At 47.6% G+C, this 18,763-nt stretch overlaps 1 protein-coding gene across 16 annotated transcripts in view; it reads left to right on the forward strand.

Annotated features, from left to right (window-relative positions):
* Positions 1-18,763, forward strand: part of PRR5L (proline rich 5 like) — a 73,640-nt gene that overhangs the window by 24,958 nt on the left and 29,919 nt on the right. For 13 of the 16 annotated variants that reach the window (XR_003972412.1, XR_003972413.1, XR_003972411.1 and 10 more), the window contains exon 4: positions 11,573-11,621. The exons of 1 other annotated variant lie outside the window; for it this stretch is intronic. Coding sequence is in view for 12 of the 15 variants with exons in the window: in XM_030332894.1 (XP_030188754.1) it covers positions 11,573-11,621 (49 nt within the window). In the remaining 3 variants the exon portion in view is untranslated. Of the gene's footprint in view, positions 1-9,472; positions 10,238-11,572; positions 11,622-18,763 lie in introns of those variants that run through there. 2 more of the 16 variants (XM_030332896.1, XM_030332901.1) reach the window with 2 other exon arrangements.

Raw genomic sequence — 18,763 nt, forward strand, 5'->3', positions numbered from 1 at the left:
AGTCCAAGAGGTTTTAGGCTGGAAGAAAGGTTAACGTGGCGGTCTTGGTGTTTCCTTCTGCATTCCTTTCACGAGGCCCCTGGGACCCCATCTTTCATCATGCGCTCTGAGAGGCATAACACCCTCCCCCAAACCTCCCTTCCAGTGTTGGGTCTAGTTCCCTATGTTTGGGGCAGTTTTCAGGCTGGTGAGAAGTACATGTAGTTGGGGTTTGACACTGATTGTCCAGATATGACCTGAGTCCAGAATAAGTCAAAACTGTCAAAAAACCAGAGTTTCAGTTGCCGCTATTGTGGACCTTCTATTCTCTGGCCTTCTCTAGGATAGTGATTAAAATAGAGATGGGTTTTCACATCACACTCAGAGTTACATGACTGAGAATGTGAAACACATCCTGGGCATATGTGTGACCTGGTCCCAAGTTGAGTAAAGTGAGCTGGCCTGGCATGTGTGCCCACATCTGCAAGTGCCTGCACAAAAATACATGCCACTGTCCCTTAGTTCAGCAATTAAAATGCCAAAATGGGCATGCCACTTGCTGGTTACATTCAGGTAGACATTTGGGCTTTGATTTTCCTTTTCTTTGCTCTTTTCGAAGACCTGTTCACAGAATAGGTCCATACACTCAACAGGGTTGAGGCATGACCGGTGGGGAGGGTGTATGTAAGGGTGGGGGAACAGGACAGTAGGCACGTAGAGAAGAGAATGTGGAAGGAGGGGAGACTAGTGATTCTCAAGCCCACTTTGCAATCAGTTGTGAGAGGTCTTTGTCCCAGAAGATCTGTGTGGGTCCAATAGAATTTGTGAACATGTTAAGAGAGTAGCGTCCCGATTCAGAGAGACTGGGGTCAAGACTTAGACTAGCTGTGTGACGTTGGGCAAGTTACTTCATTTTTCTTGGTCTCTGTTTTTCCTTTTATAACATGAGGATAATAATAGCGTCAACCTGATGGTGGTTTGGGGAGACTGAGATAATGCTACCCACACCATTAGTCCAGGATCCAGTACATAAGAAACGTTAACCATTATTGGGGTGCCTGAGTCGGCTCAGGTCATTCATGATCCTCATGGTCTGTGAGTTCAAGCCCCATATCTGGGTCTGTGCTGACAGCTCAGAACCTGGAGCCTGCTTTGGATTTTGTATCTCCCTCCCTTTCTGCCCCTCCCCTATTCACGCTCTGTCTCTCTCTGTCTCTCAAAAATAAACATTGAAAAAAAAATGTTTTTTAATGTTAACCATTATTATTCCTACTGTTGTGAGATTTTAGTAATAATGAAGTGATGAATGATGGGTGAGAGGAGAGGGGCAGTATGATGACTCATTGCATAAATGGAATTGTGTAGAGATTTCTCTAGCAATTTGGATGCGGGGAGCTCACTTTGAATGAGAGCGGTCCGGGACAGGCCCCTCCAAGAATGTGCTGGACTTGAAATTTGGGTGAGCCGGAGTTCCAACCAGGAGCCAGCTGTTTCTCCCTTCCTCAGAGACAAGAGTGAGAGGAAATGACTCCATTCTCCATTCTACTCAAGCCAAATGGTAATCAACTTTGATGGACTGTCCAAGTCCAGAAATCAGCTTCCTCAGGCCACCCTGACCAGCCCTGGCCTTCTTTCTAATGGCGGAGTTAGTATGTACCCAGGAAATGTGAATTCATTTACACATTAGCCGATGCAAAGGATGACCAGGAAGATAGAGGCTTTATGTAACTAGGTTTTATAATGCAGTCAGTACAAACAGTTGGTCTTTCAGTTATCGAGAATGAATTCCAGTTTAAATTTTGACGGGTAGACTTTGGGGTAGTTACGGGGAAGAACTTTGGTAAGGATGGGCAAGTTCTAAAACACATTATTAGATCAAGAGTAAGATGTGGAGACCTTTTAAGAGCAAATTGATCAGGAATGTCCACACCTCAATAAAGCAGCAATTTCCCAAATACGTCCAGGCATATGGTCATTCAGTATGAAGACTGTAAATCAGGGGCGCCTGGGTGGCGCAGTCGGTTAAGCGTCCGACTGCAGCCAGGTCACGATCTCGCGGTCCGTGAGTTCGAGCCCCGCGTCGGGCTCTGGGCTGATGGCTCGGAGCCTGGAGCCTGTTTCCGATTCTGTGTCTCCCTCTCTCTCTGCCCCTCCCCCGTTCATGCTCTGTCTCTCTCTGTCCCAAAAATAAATAAATGTTGAAAAAAAAAATTAAAAAAAAAAAAAAGACTGTAAATCAGAGTTGCCTTAAAGCAGGCCTTGCATATTGTTACATCCCTAGAGGTAAGAAAATGACTGTTTAGAATAGACCTATTCTAGTGAGATCGCTGGTCATCACCGTCCACAATTCTGCCTGCCCTCAAATTCCATCTGCCGACTGGGGCTGGCCCTGAGTGTCCTGTTGGTTTCAATTTTCCATGGGGCATTGATGTGGTTTTCTGTTTGTTTGCTTTTAAAGTTTACTTATTTATTTTGAGAGACAGCAAGCGTGAGTGAGGAGGGGCAGAGAGAGAGGGTGAGAAAGAATCCCAAGCAGGCTCCACGCTGTCCGTATAGAGCCTGACTCGGGGCTCGAGCTCATGCACCGTGAGATCGTGCCCTGAGCCAAAATCAAGACCGACTGAGCCACCCAGGTGCCCCCGTGTGGTTTTTAATACCCTCCCAGCTTCAATCCTGATGTGCTGCATTTTGGCAGTGGGGACACGTCTGGGTCTGAGGCTTGGGTTCCCTGGGTTTTCCCAGGAACCAGACTGTCCAAACCTCTGTGACACAGGAGCACCCTCCTTCCTTTTCAGCCAACTGTTCTACGGATTGTGTGTGACTACAAAGAGTTAGAGAAGTATGAGAAACCTATGATTTACATTTGCTGGTTCTTACGAGAACCTGTACAAGTAGATTCTTGAAAGTGCTTTCAGTTTTTGATTGGTGGGGGGGTGTGTGTGGAGGGAGAGGCCACTGGTGCTTTTATTCATGTAGTCAGTGGATATTGGTGGATGCTGTACCGGATACTGGGCCAGGTTTGGAGGAAGCTATTGAAGTAGGTGGTTCTAGCTCTTGGGAAGCTTCCTGCAGAGTGAGTGGGGGGCCCTGCGTAGGTCGTGACCCTACTGTGTCTTCAGTGGGGTGTTAGCGGAATCCAGAGTGCCGGGGGAGGGCAGAGGATAGGCACGTAATTATTTGGGGGAAGGTGACACCCCAGTTGAAATCTGAAGGATGAGCAGGCAAGGGTGAGGTGGAAAGGGCAACTGAGGCCATGACCTCCTTGCCGTACTTCTGTCTCCATGGCCTCCCACCCTCTGCTTCTCCCCCCAGGAGGATTTTTTTTTTTCTCTCTCTGCAGAAATGAATGCTCAGAGACAAGGGTTCCGGAAACCAGAGATGAGTTATCTGCAGCTGGCCTGAGGCAGGAAACTCACATTTTCCTTCTGTCTCCAACCACACTGCTTCTGTTCTTGTTGGGAGGGAGGCGGCATGGAGGAAACCCCAGAGATTTTCAAGGAAAGAGGAGGTTCCAAGAACCATGCTTGATCTTTGATGGCTCTGAGTCGACACGCCCTCCTTCTGAGTCACTTGGCTGCCCGAGTCCCCCCCCGAAGGGAACGCACCTCAGGTTTTCCCATCTCTGTGAGGGAGCCTGGTGGACTGTGGCAGGACCCTCAACCCCGGGGAAGAGCTGGGAAGAGCTGGAAAAGGAGGAGACTTTGGCCGCGGCCCACAGGCTGGCAGAGTTTGAGGCGAGACTCCCTGAGGTGATGATAATAGCAGACATTTACGTAGTGTTTAGTACGTGCCAGGCTTGCTTCTGAGTGCTTTCACTGTGTCAGTTCTTCTAAAACTCACCACACCTCTATGAGACGGGTACTGTATCCCTGTCTTGCGGATGAGGAAATAGAGGCACGGAGAAAAGGGACGACTTGCGCAGAGTCGTACCGCTGGGATTTGAACCCGAGCCTCCCGTGTTCTTAAACTCCTAGTAAGTAGGCTGCAGGAGGCACACAGAGATGGCCTTGTCCAGATTTAGGCCTGACGTCCCAGGGCACAGAATCGTTACCACATCAGAGGGAAGCGGGGCGCTGTCTTCTGAGGGCCCTACTTTGGGAGGGCTTGAGGTGGAGTCTCTTTTCAGCCCAGGTGGCCCTGCCTGAGTGTGTGTTGTTTTTCTCTCTGCTCCAGTTGGTAAACACATTTGATTTTGGGGGAGGGAAGGGTAGCTAAAGGGAAGTGACAAATGGGAAGCCTCTGGGGCTGGCCCCGTGTGGTGGTTGGTCTGCACAGTGTTTAGAAATGTGGATATCTCCCCTAAAAATCCAGGCCTCTCTGGAAAGTTCACGTCGGGCAGTGCTGGATGTGCAGTCTGGGCTGGAACTGATCAGCTCCCCTCCAGGAGCCAAGGCCCGGCTGCTGGCTTTAGAGGAGCCCACTACAGCCCCCCGCTACTCATGCCCACCTGCTTCCCTCACCCACCTTGCCGACCTGCCCCTGTGAGCCTGTGGGGTGCCATGGACCGACTTTCAGGTTGGCCTCGCGTTGAGTGAGGATCTGTATACATGGCCCTGGGCAAGGTTCTGAGCGTCTGTCTCATCTTGCAGATGAGGATAAATTCCTACCACAGAGGCACTGGAGAATCAGCAGCCCTGTGCGTCAACTGCCTAGCAACGTGCGTGTGACATAATTAGGTCAACCTTTCCTCCATCTTTTTCACTGTCCCCGGTGCCACCCACTGGGGTGCAGGAAACTGAGATGTATGGGAGTCCTGGCATTTTACCCGAGTCATGGACACCACTTCCAGTGGCCCCGATAGAACGGACCCAAGGAGGAAATGGGGCATTTCCATGTTAGTGCTTAAAGATGCCACTTCCTTGGGGTGCCTGGATGGCTCGGTCAGTTAAGCATCTGACTTCAGCTCAGGTCACGATCTCACGGTTTGTGAGTTTGAGCCCGGCTTTGGGTGAGCTCGAGCCGCACTTCTCTCTCTCTCTCTCTCTCTCTCTCTCTCTCTCTCTCCCTCTCTGTCTCTGCCCCGTCTCTCATCTTCAGAGGATTTCGCAGTCGGGTCGGCGGGACACTGATCAGCATAGCATCAGTAACCGAGTCTGCAGGTCCCCTGCTGTTCCTGGATCCTGAGGAAGTGGGGTGGGACCCCGCCAAGGGGCCAGGTTGGAGGGCCCGAGTACGTGGGGCAGCCCCTAATTGCCAAATGGCACAGAAACGTCGAATAACTCATCTGGCTGTCCTGACGCGTGCTGGTTAAACACGAGCCCCGTGGCATCTGTCTCCAAACTGCTTCGTCATCCCTTGGGATTTTGCTGCTGTGGGTCTTTCCGCACGTGCAAGGGAGATCGTGGCTCATACCCGAGGTGGTTTCTCTACATCCTTCGTGCCACTCCTGCGCTGCCTGTCACCCTGTGGTCCCCACGCCCCCCAACCAGCATCCAGCTCCGGCAGGGCCTTGTTTACTTTCGAGTCCACAGAAGTGGGAAGTTGACAAGACGGTGAGGGGCGAGATGGCGAGTCTGTGTAATAACAGGAAATCTTGTCATCTGGGGTGGTGTCTCGCCCAGTCAGCCTGGGAGGGAGAAGGGGTGAGATAATACAGACCAGTGAGTGGTTCCCCATTTTTTTCCCTATTGTGGCCTTTTTGGCTTCTGACTGAACTTCATGCTCTGTTTCACTTTGGGGCCGGGTCCACGTAAGCGTTCCTTTGCCATTACTCCTGGGGCGCGTTACTCCTGAGGCCCCACTTCCTTCTTCTGGCTCCGTGGCTGCAGCTGCCACTAGGGGTGGTGGTGGTTAGCTCAGGATTCGGTTTCCACACGAAACCTGGCATGGAGGCCCCGTACGTGAAACAGATGAAGCATCTCATTAAGCTGAGATGTTACTTCCATCTTCGTCACAGCCACATTTCCCCCCAAGTGTGGCCCCATCCTCTGCCTTTACCCTTAAATCAGTGAGGTCTGGCCCTAGTGTCCAGCCCCCTTCATGAGTCTCACCTGGGTCCTTAATGTCAGGTCTGGGAAATGCTGGCCCGGCTGTCCTTTTAAGAAGATGCTGGAGCTCCTGGGTGGCTCAGTCGGTTGAGCATCCAACTCTTTGATTTCAGCTCAGGTCATGATCCCAGGGTCATGCGATCAAGCCCCATGTCAGGCTCTGTGGTGAGTGTAGAGCCTGCTTGACATTCTCTCTCTCTCTCTCTCTCTCTCTCTCTCTCTGTCTCCCTTTCCCTTCCTCCCTCCCTTCTTCTGCCCCCTCCCTTGCTCATGCATGCACTTTCTCTCTCTTTAAAAAAAAAAAGATGCCAAGAAGCAGTGAAATTGAGTCCTTGGGAGTGTGGGCTTCAGGGTCTGCAGCCCTGGGTAGCATATGCACCTGCTGAGTCTTGCGTGTGCCAGGCTTCTTCTGGGAACTAACTGGTCTAGGATGAACTCCCTTAACCCTTACGCTATCTGCGGAGTAGGCATCCTCATTACGCCTGAACTCCAGCTGGGGAGCAGATACAAGGGACTCACCTGGGACATTGACTTGCAAAGGTTATTGCTGACAACAGTTTTCAGGCCCAGGAGCTGCCTCTTGGTCCTCACACTCCGTGAGGCTCCTCCCATCTCCGTCCTGTGCTTGCTGCACACCCTCCTGAGTGACCTCTGAGCATTGGTTTCCTTAAAAAGTGGAGCTGTCACTACAACCGTATGGCTTTGTTTCTAGCTTACAGGAGGAAACACATGTTGTGTATGTTGTGGAAAACAGTGCCTGGCACCCAGTAAGTGCTTAGTGAAACTTCAACCGGGGGAAAAGATCGTCCAGCTCCATCCTAAGAGCAGTTTATTTCTTCTTCCTTATTTATTTGCTGCAATAAGTCCCTACTTTCCTGTCTTCAGGGAAAACACCCTAGGAAAGGGTGGAAAAAGTGGAAGGGGGATGCTGGATTCTTGGCCCCCGTGCCTGAGACAGAGCACACATCGTAAGGATTGGAGATCAGAGATTTCCTGTCTTTTGCATCTAGGGAACCACAAACCATAGGCTCGTTAATTCTGTTGTCTTCCTCCTGCTTTGCTCTTCTTTCTCGTGCTTTACAGACTAAACTGGCAAAGTTGGTGAGGAAGTTACAGGGTGAGTTGTTTTTCTGTGAATGTAGGTCCGCATACCTCTAATGCCTTGATACTTACGCTCTCCATTTTTGGAGACGTTGGTGCACCTGGTGCCTCCTGAGACCGTGGCCCCGGTGAGAAGAAATCACTGTCCGAGCCCTGCCTATCCCTTCTCCTAGCATCTAGTCTAGCACCGTGGCTGGCACACCGCAGGTGTTCAGGAAATGGTTGTGATTCAGTGAATGAATTCATGGATCTCTCTTCTCTTATCAGTCACTCTGGAGGGAAGCGACTGCCGAGTTCCCCCTGGGGATCGTGTATCATGACAGAGGGGTGGAAAATCCCTCTTTCTCTCAGTTCAGCTAAGATCATGTTTTTCAGAAGTACTCGTTCCTTGTAAACCCAGTGCAAGCAGAATAAACACCGAGTAGAGAAACAGGTTGGAGATTTTGTGGTATGACTCAGCAGCAGTCTGCTCTCCGATGGCTGGGCCAGCTCTGGCCTTTCCTCCCCACTTTTCTCTCTGAGTTGAATTCTCAGGCTGCCAGGCTGAGGAGGGTTTGCGTTGGCAGGTTCTCTGCTTGTGGGGTTCTCCGTTCCCTAGGACTGCCTTCTTCCTGACATCACGCCCTTGATGGGAACTCACTCCCAGAATTCCTTCTCAGCTGCATCTCGTGGTAACCTTGGGGGTGGTTCTTGTTAATTACAAATTTTTAAAAATTTAAATTTTAAAATTTAAAAATTAAATTTTAAAAATTTAATAGGACTTTGTTCACAGGGTACGAAACATTTATATAGTGAGTTGTACCTTGAAGAATCTCCCTCTCCTGAACCCCAGAAACCCAGTTCTCATTCAAGCCCCCACAAAGATAATTATTATAACAGCAATTTAGTGGACTTTCTCCCAGACCTTCCTTAGGCATATGTAAGGAACATCGATATGGAAAAGCAGCTGGGGATATTCAACAGTTCATAGGAGGTCCACAGACTGGGTTGATCTGTAGGAGAATATCCCCTAACTTCAGGGAATAAAGTTTGCTAAAGTGTTTTGTTGCCCCACCAAATTTCCAGCAACAACTTCTGCTTCCTCCGTGTCCTTACTTGGGGAGATGGAGAAGAGGAAACCAAACCCAGTATTTATATATAATCTTCTATGTAATTTTTTAAATGCATACACACTTCATGGTTTAAAAATCAAGGTGCTATTTTAGTTCAAAGGGCCTGTTGGAAACCAAATCACATCGCTCTTGCAGAACAGCAAGTGAAGAGAGCAGATTTGACAACTGCGTTCATTGGTATTCTGTAAATAAAAATATATATATATTCTTCCTTTTATCTTTTCACAAGGTAGCGTATTATACACACTATTCTGTATCCTGCATTTAAAATTTTTTTTTTACATTTATTTATTTTTGGTAGAGAGAAACAGAGCACAAGTAGGGGAGGGGCAGAGAGAGAAGGGGACACAGAATCCGAGGCAGGCTCCAGGCTCCAAGCTGTCAGCACAGAGCCCAGTGTGGGGCTCGAACTCCCAAACCGCGAGATCATGACCTGAGCCAAAGTTGGAAGCTTAACCGACTGAGCCACCCAGGCGCCCCTGTATTCTGCATTTTTAAAAAATTAATTTTTGTATTGTTAGAGTTCTTCCCTCTCTCTCTGTCTCTAACAATTGCATAAAATTCCATTGTATGAATGAACCACAATTTTTTATGAGCACTATTGGTGCCCATTTTTATTGATTCCTGTATTTTCCTGCAGCAAAAACTCTGTACACATATGCAGTGACCTTGTGTAATGCATAGCATGCCCAGAAGTCCGACAGGTTTTGTAAGGGACAGAGCAACTTACTGACACGCCTACCCGCGATAACAGAATGTTGGCTTCAGTGATCCGATGGGGTCAGTTCTGTTCAGCTAAGTCTAACAATAATACCTAGCAGACAGGGTTTTAAACTCAGGATAGATGAAAGGACAAGTGTCTCATTCTCTTACCATACCTGGTTATAATTGGTCCATGGTGCTTCAAGTATATAAAGTGGGTTGTTGTGCACATTCCTGTGCTGGTTCCCCCTCGGTAAAGGACTGAGGATCGCCCTCATCAGTGTGCGGGAAGCAGCTCTCTGTGCTCTGTGGCTTGTTCCCATCCATCACCCTCCCATCGCTCCTGGTGCGGCTGCTCGTAGCTTCAGAGTCCTTTCTTCTGTGCCTTTGTCTTGGTGGTTATGTCAGGTTCACTCCTTAGCCTCCGCTCCTTTATCAGCTGATTTCTACCCCACGCTTTGTGTTCCCTTAAAGCTCTGCAGAATTCTGGCTGTGGCCATGGCTTGCTGCAGCCCTCGCCTTACCATAAGGTGCTGTATCTCCCCCTCACTGGAGGCCCCAGCCTTTCTGCATGTCCTGATAGGTAGGGGAAGATACTGCTTGGATTCCTCACTTGGGTAACATCAGGATGCACTCAGAGTGCCATTGTGAAATGTCCCTGGGCAGTCATCGCCTGTTTAACCATGTCTAGCCTCCATTAACAACTGTTACATTTGCATAGGTCCCTCCTCCAACATGCTCCAGTAGGGTTTTCCATGGTTGTTGACCTTGAAGGACTACCCTTACCCCTGACCTCTTTCTCCTTCCATTTTACCCAAAGCATCTTCATGAGCACAGAGTTTCCCAGCACAGATTCCTCAGAACGCCAACTCCATAGCGTATTATTTGGTCTCAGAGCCGTGTCAGCCCCTCAGCATTATGGGTACCTGAGATGTGTGTGGGAAACTTCGTTTGAAGTAGCCCATTGTTAGGACTTGGTTTTCTAAGTCCTTTTGAGGAAGCCTGGCTTCTTCACCTATGGTTTTGAGGCTTCCCAGTGGCCATGAAGACTTCCCAGTGGCCAGCAGTCAGAAGCAGCCTCTCTGACTCTTCCTGTTTGAGAGCCCCCATCTGGGGCTGCCCGCCAGGTTTCTGTTTTCTGTCTGAGAGACACTTCTAGCCTCCAAGAGCAGCGATGAGCAACCTGCCCTCAGCCTCCGGACTGATGAAGGTTCCCCTGTTTCTGTCAGACCTGCCCACCATCTGGGAGAGCTCCTGGGTTGTGTTGATGGGGCAGCCTTCCAGGAGACTGCCATTAAATTGGATCTCAAGATGCGGTATCCACACAGGCACATTGTCTGTCTTGGGAAAAAGAAGGTATTTTCCGTGTGCAACCCGTGTTTGCAGCTTTCCAGGGCTCTTTCTGGTGTGAGAATTGAGATCATGGGTGTCTCTTTCTCTTTTTTGATCCCGTTGCATCGATGATCTGCACATAATGATACCTCACTGTCACTTCCTGTTTCTCCAGGACACGGAGAACATGTGGGAACACATTTTGGGGGCGGGGGAGTTGATATCCAGCGGGGGTTGTCAGAAGGCTGAGCCTTTGCTCCTTAATGACCGTGGCTAGTGGGGTGAAACAATTTGAAGTCAATGAGGAGTGTACCCTCTAGGGAGCACGTTGGATCCGGAAAGCCAGTTACTCATGTTTTTTGATTCATTGCCTTATTTGGATCAAGTTAAAGAAAGATCAGTAGGGCGGTCCCATGATTTGTCACAAGGAGATGGGGACCTGGTGCCAACACCTCTACTTTTAAAATTCTTTTTTAGCTCTAAAGACTCTTTGAAATTATCCTGCGAGTGTATTTATTAACACACTATCGATCCATACCACCGAGACATCATCTGTCTTGGTTGTTCACTTCCGTCCACCTGGTGCTGGCCCAGTGTCTGACACGTCAAGGGAAGCTCAATAAACTGGATAAATAAAATCTGTTTTCCCTGTTGTAGCCCCCTTTGAACGACTGCCTCAGTCACTTGGGGGGGGGGGTGGTAAGACCATCCAAACTATGGCACCATGTTGAATGTCTCTGATGGATTTGGAGGAGAGACAGAGTGGGATTATGGGGAAAGATGTTGAATTTGCAGAAGGCCTGGGTTTGAATCTTCACTCTGCCACTGGGGGTCTCTCTGAGCCTCTGTTTCTTTACTTATATTGGAGGATAGTAATTGCCCTCCTCTCACACATACTTTACAGTTCTTCAATCCTTGACTGAAGAATGCATGAAAAATGTTTTAAACCATAAAGTCTACAAATATGGAAGATTACAAAATTATGGTCTTTCTCTCTTTCCTTTTTTTTTTTTTTTTTTTTTTTTTTTTTTTTTTTTTTTTTTTGCTTCCCATGAAGCCAGAGTCCCCTAGCTTGCTCCTACCAACTCTATTAGAATTAGAATCTCCCGCGACTGCCCTCTGGTGATGGTTGTCTTTATAGAGTGAACTAAGGAACAGATACCCTTTTAGGACTTCCATTGCCTGAATCCCATAATAACTTTGGTGCAGAGGTATTATTAGAGCCTAGCACACTCCTTTCTTAGACCTGGCCTTGGCCCCTATGCCACTGGGGAGCACTCTATCGTTGTATGTGTCTGTGAGTTAGGCACCGGGAGCTCTACTATCATGGGCTGCTTGATGGTGTTTCTCTCTCCCCAGGAGGCTGCTGAAGAGTGAACTTGGATCATTCATTACAGACTATTTCCAGGTAAGTTGTGTGAGTCTGAGTATCTGTCATTATAGTGCACATGGATACATGCACCTAAAGGGATGGCCAATACCATACATCTGGGCATTCCTTCAACATCCAAGATTACATATGCCGAGTCCCTGATAATGCACAGGGCCAGTGTGGTCCCTGCTTTTATGGAGATTACAGTCTTGGGCAGTGGTTCTCAGGCTTCTTGGTCATCCTTACACTCTTAAAAATGATTGGTTATTTGGGTTATCTCTGTCTTCACCGTATTGGAAACTGAACCTGAGAAACTTAAAAATATTTAAGTCATTTAAATAATAAACCTATTACATGTTAGTCTAAATAGCATTTTAGTGAAAAATAACTTTTCAGAATAAAAAAAATAGAAGAGAGGCATTATTTTACGTTTGCAAATCTCTGCACCATCTGGCTTCATAGAAGATAGCTGGATGGATCCTCCTGTCTGTTTCCCATTCAGTCTGTTGTGACATTGCGCATCATGCGGACTCTGGAAACCTGCACGGTACACTGATGGAAGATGCAAGGAAAAGGGCAAATTGTGGCTTAGTGTCATTAAGGAACTAGTTTTGACCCTGTGGAAAAGGTCTGGGGATATGGGACCTCAGACCACACTGTGGGTACTGCTCCTCTAGCAACATTCCCTCTCACCCCCCGGGGATGGCATCTAATTCAGTGTAACTGTATGTACCTTTCAGCCAAGTGACTTCTTGTCGCTAAGCCTCCTAGTCTGTTCTGTTAAAGATGATTGGATCTGGCGATCTGACACCCCTCTGCCCAAACACTGTTGTTACGAGGCTAATGAACTCAAGGTTCCAGACTCCCTTAGAGGATGGTTTATTTTTCTTCTTCGTTTTTTCTTAGTTTATTTATTTATTTTGAGAGTGAGAGTGTTGTGTGTGCATGAGCAGGGGAAGGGCAGAGAGAGAGGGAGAGAGAGAATCCCGAGGAGGCTCCGTGCTGTCAGCGCAGAGCCTGACCTGCGGCTTGAACTCATGAACTGTGAGATGCTAACCTGAGCTGAAATCAAGAGTCAGAAGCTTAACCAATTGAGCCACCCAGATGCCCCTCAGAGGATAGTTTCTAATCGACTGACACAAGTTGTTTTCCTGACTCCACCCACAGGCATGTGGGAGAGGGCGTGGGGACGTTTGTTTGACAGTGAGTAATTGACTGAGTGATACTTTAGTGAAGTCAGAGTTACTACTTTTCCCTGCTCATTAGCTGAGTAGGTCTTGGGCAAGATGCCTCATTTTCCCCATCTGTAAAATGGGAACAAAAACATGACCTACCTTAGAGGTCGTTGTTGGTTTACGTGAAATAACACATGCAAAGCATTCAGCGCATAGTGTGGGTGTTGGGTGGGGGACAGAGTAGGGGAGTGGTCAAGATCGTGGCCTCTAAAGCCAGACTACCTGAGTTTAGTGCCCAGCATAGCCCATTACCACCTGTGTGACCTTGAGCAAGTTGCTTTACCTCTGTGTGTTTTAGTTTTCTGGTCTATAAAACCAGGGGTATTAGGACCTAACCTTATAAGATTGTCGTGAAGACTAAATAAAGTGTTATTTGTCAAGTGCTCAGAACAGTGACTAGCACAGAGGAAGACAGAGTAACGCGGTTATTAAACTTAACTGTATGCGTATTTGTTATTCTAAAGTGTCGTCCAACCCTTTTAATGGGAAACTAACATAAAAATACCTAACATCTTGGTTTCAGGTTGGTGGTGCTATTCTATACCCACGGAGAACATACTTTTATTTAAGACAGGTTAAAGAATTTTTAGATCTTAAAAACAATACTGACATTCTTTTTTTTTCTTCCTTACCAACATTTGGGAAGCTTAAATTTTTATGTGCACTTTTAAAGAATGACAGATGTTAGTCCTTTAACACACACACACACACATACACACACACACAGCAGAGAATGGCCACTATAAATATGGACAAAGCAAGACCCAACAGCAGCCTGGAATTCTATCGGGTCAGATGTCTCAGCTGCTTGAAAGAAAAAGCTCCTGTCCAGGGAGAGACAAACATAAAGATTAAGAAAGAGGTAATTAGTTACAAATGTGAATCATCTCAGTTGCCCTTGACTCAAAGGTCAGCCTTGTCCTCAGTCTCTTCTCTTGCTGTCTGTACTGATTGATTTTTAAATCCAACTACAGAGAAGTGGTTTTTCAGTTGGTCCTGAAGAAACCTGCCAGGCCGGCAGCCTTCCTCGCTGACATTTAAAGTAGACAGAGTTTGGTGTGGTTTCAATCGGGTTTTAAATGTCAGTTGTCTTTTGGCACGGGGGGGCTACCCCTAGGATGGGTGGGGAAGGGCACTTGGGTGGGGACTTGTTTATCTGGGAAGCCCTGAGGTTTGGGGGGGTCGGTTAATGCTGCTTACAAAGTATGCCAGCCACTTAACTAATAACCACATGTCATTTTCCATCGAGAGCTTAATCAGAGAAACGGCTTGGTGAATATTGAGTCTCTTTCTGGGGGTGTGGGGTGGGAACTGGTTTTCACAGTTTTGAATCTGGGATTTTCCTTAGTACTAGACTGGAGAGAAAGCTATCCTGGACGCTGTTTATTTAAATGTAGGTTTTAAGTTTCCTGTAGGTGCAGAGCCCTTTAAAAAAAAAAAAAAAAAAAAAAAGGTGTTTGGCTCCCCAGTGCCTGGAAAGTACCTGGAACATAAGAGATGCCCAGTGAAGTTTCTTGGGAGAGAGGGAGGGGTTGTCTACCACAGATACAGGAGATGATATTAGGTGGTATGCACAATGACGTTAAGTAATACTGGTCTTCGTGGCTAGAATGTATTTTCCTTTCTTTTCCTTTCATGCTTCGGATTGTGCCCAGGGAGAGTCTCGCTTTGCGCCACTGTATCTTTGACGCTCCTGCAGGACTTGGCGATCTCCCTTGTTTCAGAAAGAGAGAGCACGCCTCGAACTTAGTGTCTTCAGCTAGGAATGCTGATTAGGATTTCATAATTTTTTTTTTCTTTGCCTCGAGTTGATGGTTGAGTTACATTCTGTTTATGGCAAATGATGTTGCTATAGTTTCATTTTTTACACATATTTATGTTTTAAAAAGTGGACTGATTTAAGAAAAATAGTATGCAAAGAATAACAGTTTAGGGGACCCTGGTGATGGCCAGATGGTGAAGGTGGTTCAAGAGAGAGTCAGGTTTGGAAAGCCCAATGCTGGGCACCGCTTGAAGGAACTGTCCATGAAGGAGGATGGGAGGGAGGAGGGAGGTCCAGGAGGGAGGGCTATAGAGGCCAGCCTTCACATTCAACTAGCAGACGTGCTGTGAAGAAGGAAAAGTCTGAATGGGCTCCAGAAAGAACACGCCTCCAGCAAGGAGGAAGGAGGAAGTCCATGGACAAATAAGGAACAGAACATGAGGGTGGAGGTGAGACCCCAAAGCCACGGATGTGGCTGTTGGAGAGGACGATGAATGGGCTCTTTGGGCTCTGGGCTTTTCTGTGTGACATGAAGGATGGGGGGCCCCCTCCCTGCCGTCTGCATTTAGCGATGAACTCGCATCTCCTGGGACCCAGAGAGATCTCTTCTGGGTTGGGTTGGGTCGCATCTCTCCAACCCAGAGATCTCTACTTGCAGAACCTTCTCTGTGGCTCTGCTTTTGAAGGTGAGCATTCTCAATTTGTAGCTTCAAGGAAAGATTCACTGAAGGGTGTCTTCAGTCAGGAATAATGAAAATGACCTGAGGTGAAGGCAGAGGGGAAGCAGGTGGGAAAAGAGTGCTTATCTTGTGTCTGCACACAGAGAAGACAGGCCATTTGATCCACAGAAGCATAGAGAGATTTCCATAAGAAACTGGCGGGAAAAAATCTGACATTTCCAGTGTTGAATTTTCTCTTTCCCTCTGTTTTGGGCCTGGAAGGAAAGCTGGGGTTTCCCAGGGGAACTCTATCATAGAGACAGCTCTGTGGGAGAACTGTTGCCTTAGAACTTTGGAAATGATGATCGGAAGTGCTCTACATTTTTCTATAACCTAATTAATGGTTAACCACGTCGGTGGTGCAGGGCATGGGGATGGGCACGGGGAGGAGTGGCTGCAGATAGAGTATTCTGTGCTCCTGTATCTGCTGGCTGTGTTGTGTTTGTTGCAAGTTTTTACCCCAAGCCCAGAAAGTTAAATTCCCTTTGATGAAACTAGAGTTTTGCTTGATACAGAAACTCAGTTTCTAGTCAGTAGCTCTGAACAAGATAGTACCTAGGAAAAGGGGAAATTTAGTCACCCCAGTGCCCAAAGGCCACAGATGGCCTGGTAGTGTTTGATCTAAATACTTCCATTACTGCTCATGTCTTGTGAGAGCCCCAGGAGGTCAGTCCCTCTTAGCTCATCATTATCAGGGAAGATTCATTAAGGGCTTGTGGCACAGGGCAGAACCAAAGGAGGAGACCCATGGAAGTGTCAGGGTCACCGTGGAGTTCGACACTGAAGACAGAGCAGGGATGTGGATACCTCTATGCAGGTACCACACAGGGTAGTGTTACCTGAAAACCTGAGTGGATGGTAAAGGCTTACAAACAGGCCCAGGATAAGTATACTTTGTAGGGACAAAGCTGGGTGGGACTTGTAAGAATCCACAGATTCTTCCTGGGTGGAGAGATGATAAAGATTGGGGAAAATCACTTTCATGTGATTTTTTTTTTTTTTCCAAACCCAAATTGACTAGAGGCGAAAAGTTTCAGCTCCTCTTTGGTCAGCCTGGGAGGTCTTCCCAAACACATGGAGTTCCCCAGAAGGAAAGGGGTGATTAGGTGGATGGAGGGGAGCAAGAGATGGGGCTTTGAACAAGTGGACTGAGCTCCAGCAAAAAGACAAGGGGGGAAGATGATATCCTTAGGGGAGAAGATCGTTGCGAGGTTACGTTTTGGATTTGGCCAGTACTTGGAAGAAATCCCTTGTGGAGTCTGTAAACTTGGGAGTGGCTCAGAAACTTTGCTTGGGCACTGTGAGGGGAGGGAATGGGGTAGTGCCAGTCTGGGGGCTGCAAGAAGGACCCCTGGATGTCCCAGGCTGCACTGTGTGGGGCTGCCCGCCAGCCAGCCGCGTTCCCTGTCAGCAGCTCCGCCATGCTTAATCTCCTCGGCGATTGCCTGGAATCTGTGCAATTATTTGAATATTTTTATTGTACTTTTTCTCACGTTTTATGAGGATAAGTGGGAAAATGGGCCTTGAAATTGATAACCATAGGTCTTAATATAATTGAGATAAAGATGAAAATCCGCGGGCATGCTGCAATGGCGGATCTTTAGCCTCATTGGACTTGGGTGATTGCACATTCTATTGTTAAAGAAGGAACACGTAGGTACAAAATGCTGAAAATCTATCACCCGAAGATGAGCTCCGAAGGTGAGGTGTAATTAGGGGTTTTATAATCCTTCTTAGCTCTGTGGGAACAGAACTCCGAACATCATGTAAGTGTCTTGTTCCACACGAATACGTGTTTTCAGGAACCCACTATGGGTGAAATTGGGTGATTTCCTATAGAGCAGGCAGGGAATGGCAGCAGCCAGATTTAAGGCACCAGTGAAGGAAGGTTGGAAGGCAGAGGTAGATGCTAGAAATGCACATGTGTTCCGATAAGTGCAAACATTCAGCAGTTCAGTGGCCATGAGGGGTAAAGACTGAGTTGGAAGGGCTGAGAAGTATTTGTTAGGCATGGAAAGCACCAGGGCAACTGTCTCTGAGGCTGCTTAAGAGCTATATGGAGGGGACGCCTGGGTGGCTCAGTCAGTTAAGCGTCTGACTTTGGTTCAGGTCATGATCTCATGGTCAGTGAGTTCGAGCCCTGTGTCAGGCTCTGTACTGACAGCCCAGAGCCTGGAGGCTGCTTCGGACTCTGTGTCTCCTTCTCTTTCTCTCTGTCCCTCTTCCACTCACACTCTGTCTCTGTCTCTCTCTCAAAAATAAGTAAATGTTGTTGTTGTTGTTGTTGTTGTTGTTTTTTAAAAAAAGGGTTATATGGAGGACAAAAACATCCATAGTCACGACGGCGAACATTATCATGCATTTATGCACCAGCCACTCTTTAAAGCTGATGGTTCTCGAAGTGTGGTCCCCGGACCAGCATCTTCCGCACCACCTGAGAGCGCGTTGCCAAGGCAGATTTTCAGGCCCCGCCTCGGACTCACAGAATCAGACACTGGGGATGGGGCCCAGAACTCTGTGATTCTGATACCTAATCAAGTCTGAGAAAATGCTGGAAGCATTCTCCCTGTGCCAAGTCACTTATTCCTCCTGACAGCTGATGAGGAAGATTTTGTTATTACTGTTCTGCAGATACTATGACTGCAGCTCTCAGAAGGGAGGTTATCCAAGATCGCACAGCTGGTAAAATGTAGAGCAAGTGTCAGACTCAGGCCCTCTGGCCATGGAAGAAAAATCTTCTGGATTATACTCTAAATGTTAAAATGCCCGTAAGGCATTCCCTGAAAAACTCCACGGAAGAGAAATTTCAGTGTTTTTAAATTTTATTTATGTATTTTTGGTGTCCAGAGAAACAGACAGGGACTGTTTTCCAGCTTCCTTTAAAACGACTTTTTTAAAAGCCCAAATTCACCCTCTACCACTGAAATGGTGCTGAATGAAGGATTCGCATATGTAGCAAGTTTTTCATCTTTTTCACACTCCCATCTGGGGATTTCTGTCTGGTCTCATCACACTGCCACATCCCCTCCCCGCCCCCATCCACACACCAGGACTGGTTTATTAGGAACTCTCTGGGCTTGGGGACGAGTCGTGTTTATAAGGCTTTTCGTTGCTTATCTAGGAAGGCATCCAGGTTCACAGGAAATGCAGACATCCTTAGATATGATGGCTGTACTTTCAAAGCTGCAGCGGGGAAAAGAGGAGGTGGCCCATAGTTTCCATCCCTGGCTTAGTGCCAGTGCCAGGAACCTTTGTGGATCTTGATATCACTGGAAACATGCCTGGATTAGAAAAGAATTGTTGGCTAAGAAGAGTTCTCCGTAGGCAGAGTGGCATGCTTCTAGATGCCTCCGGGGTAGGAAAGAAGGTCTCATTTGGGAATGGAACCCACCTAGGAGCCACGTGTGAGCCTTGCTGGACAGTGAGTATGTGTGGATAGCGGAGAGGGAGGCCCTGAGGAAG

Source organism: Lynx canadensis, chromosome D1 (genome assembly GCF_007474595.2).
Source record: "Lynx canadensis isolate LIC74 chromosome D1, mLynCan4.pri.v2, whole genome shotgun sequence".
NCBI classification, from domain to species: Eukaryota; Metazoa; Chordata; class Mammalia; order Carnivora; family Felidae; genus Lynx; species Lynx canadensis.